The following is a 1,600-nucleotide window of genomic DNA, read 5'->3' as shown; positions in this document are numbered from 1 at the left end:
TAGTAACCATTACAGTAAGGATACCTCTATTCATATATAACACTTGTTCAGGAGTGACAGTTACTACACAAGGTAGCTTTTAAATTGAAGTGCAGTGACACATATGGCCCACTTCAACTCTAGATATTGGAATACCAGCAGATATTGTATCTAAAAATGAAAGGTCTAATTGAATAATTTCAGGACTGAAATGTGTAGAATGCCATAGTTAGTACATTATACATAACAGCATTTATATAATTAATGACAAACATGTATGCATTTATATTACAATCTTTGTAATTTACTCACTTCCATAAAAAAGGGAGAGTAGAAAAAGTACCAAAAATAAAGTAATTAGACAAAGTGCAAATAAGCCTCAAGAAGGGAAAACTTGAGATGCAGAAAATGATGAAAGAACTTCACCTACAGTGTATTTAAATCACAGACATGGATTAAAAATACTTCTCTGAAAGACACTGCATAAGCTCCTGTCTCCAGGACACTTCATACAGAGGCAGAGTAAAAGAAGACCTCATGACCACCATGTGTTTGCTGCACATTTGCCTTGTGCTGCTGTTCTCCATTGAAATCTCTTCTTTGGACTGTAACATGCTTCACTTCCAGCAAAATAAAGTGAACATGGAAAGCTTAGAGCTTCTGAGCAAAATGGGTGGACAATTTCCTCTACAATGCCTAAATGAAAATAGGAACTTCAGGTTCCCCCAGAAAGCTCTCAGGCCTAGAGAGTCCCAGGAGAAGAATGCCAAGGTGGTAATCCAGGAGATCCTCCAGCAGATCTTCAATATCTTCAGCAAAAACCTCACGCAAGCTGCCTGGGACAGGAGTTCTGTAGAGACATTACAAAATGGACTTCACCAGCAAACTGAACAGCTAGAGACATGTTTGTATTCAGAGATGGAGAATGAGAAACTCCTGTTCCCCATGCTGAAACTGAAGAAATACTTCCGAAGAATCAGGGATTTCCTGAAAGAAAAACAATATAGCTTGTGCGCCTGGGAGACCATCCGCTTGGAAATGGGAAGATGTTTTTTTTTTGTTGACCAGCTGATAATAAGGCTTCAAAACTAAGGTAAGGTATAAATATTATCCTCAGAATAATTATTTCAACCCAAAAGGCATGTAGTGGAATTTAATATACAGTAACTCCTCACTTAAAAAAGTTGTCCCAGATAATGTTGTTACGTTGCTGATCAAATAGGGAACATGCTTGTTTAAAGTTGCACAATGCTCCCTTATAACATTGTTTGGCAGCTGCCTGCTTTGTCCAATGCTTGCAGAAAGAGCAGCCTGTTGGAGCTAGCAGGTGGAGGCTTGGAACTAGGGTGGACCAGCAGCCCCCCCATCAGCTCCCCACTCCCGTAAGTTCCCTGTGTGGCAGCTGCCCAGCAGGCTACCAATTGCAGGCAGTTCAACTGTCCCTCCCCCACTGCCATGTGCTGCTGCTCCTGCCCTCTGCCTTGGAGCTGCTCCCTGGAGCCTCCTTCTTGCTGTGCAGGGGAGGGGTGCTAATGTCAGGGTGTCCCCCACCCCATGCTCCTTTACCCCATCCACAGAGCTGGGACAGAGGGGGACACAAGAGAGAGGGAGTTAGCTGGCA

The 1,600-nt window shown here is 42.7% G+C and overlaps 1 protein-coding gene across 1 annotated transcript; it reads left to right on the top strand.

The window, feature by feature from the left end:
- The first annotated feature begins 516 nt into the window (after window positions 1–516).
- On the top strand, window positions 517–1,071 carry LOC140912110 (interferon epsilon-like). The gene has a single exon (XM_073346272.1). It carries the CDS (start codon window positions 517–519, stop codon window positions 1,069–1,071), a length of 555 nt encoding a protein of 184 aa, XP_073202373.1.
- Window positions 1,072–1,600: the final 529 nt, after the last annotated feature.

Source organism: Lepidochelys kempii, chromosome 5, assembly GCF_965140285.1.
Source record: "Lepidochelys kempii isolate rLepKem1 chromosome 5, rLepKem1.hap1, whole genome shotgun sequence".
Taxonomy (NCBI): Eukaryota; Metazoa; Chordata; order Testudines; family Cheloniidae; genus Lepidochelys; species Lepidochelys kempii.
The sequence above is the reverse complement of the archived record's forward strand: the minus strand, read 5'-3'. Positions and strand labels throughout refer to the sequence as shown.

Coding starts and splice junctions, on each gene's coding strand:
- LOC140912110 (XM_073346272.1), top strand. CDS start 517: ATGACCACCATGTGTTTGCTGCACATTTGCCTTGTGCTGCTGTTCTCC.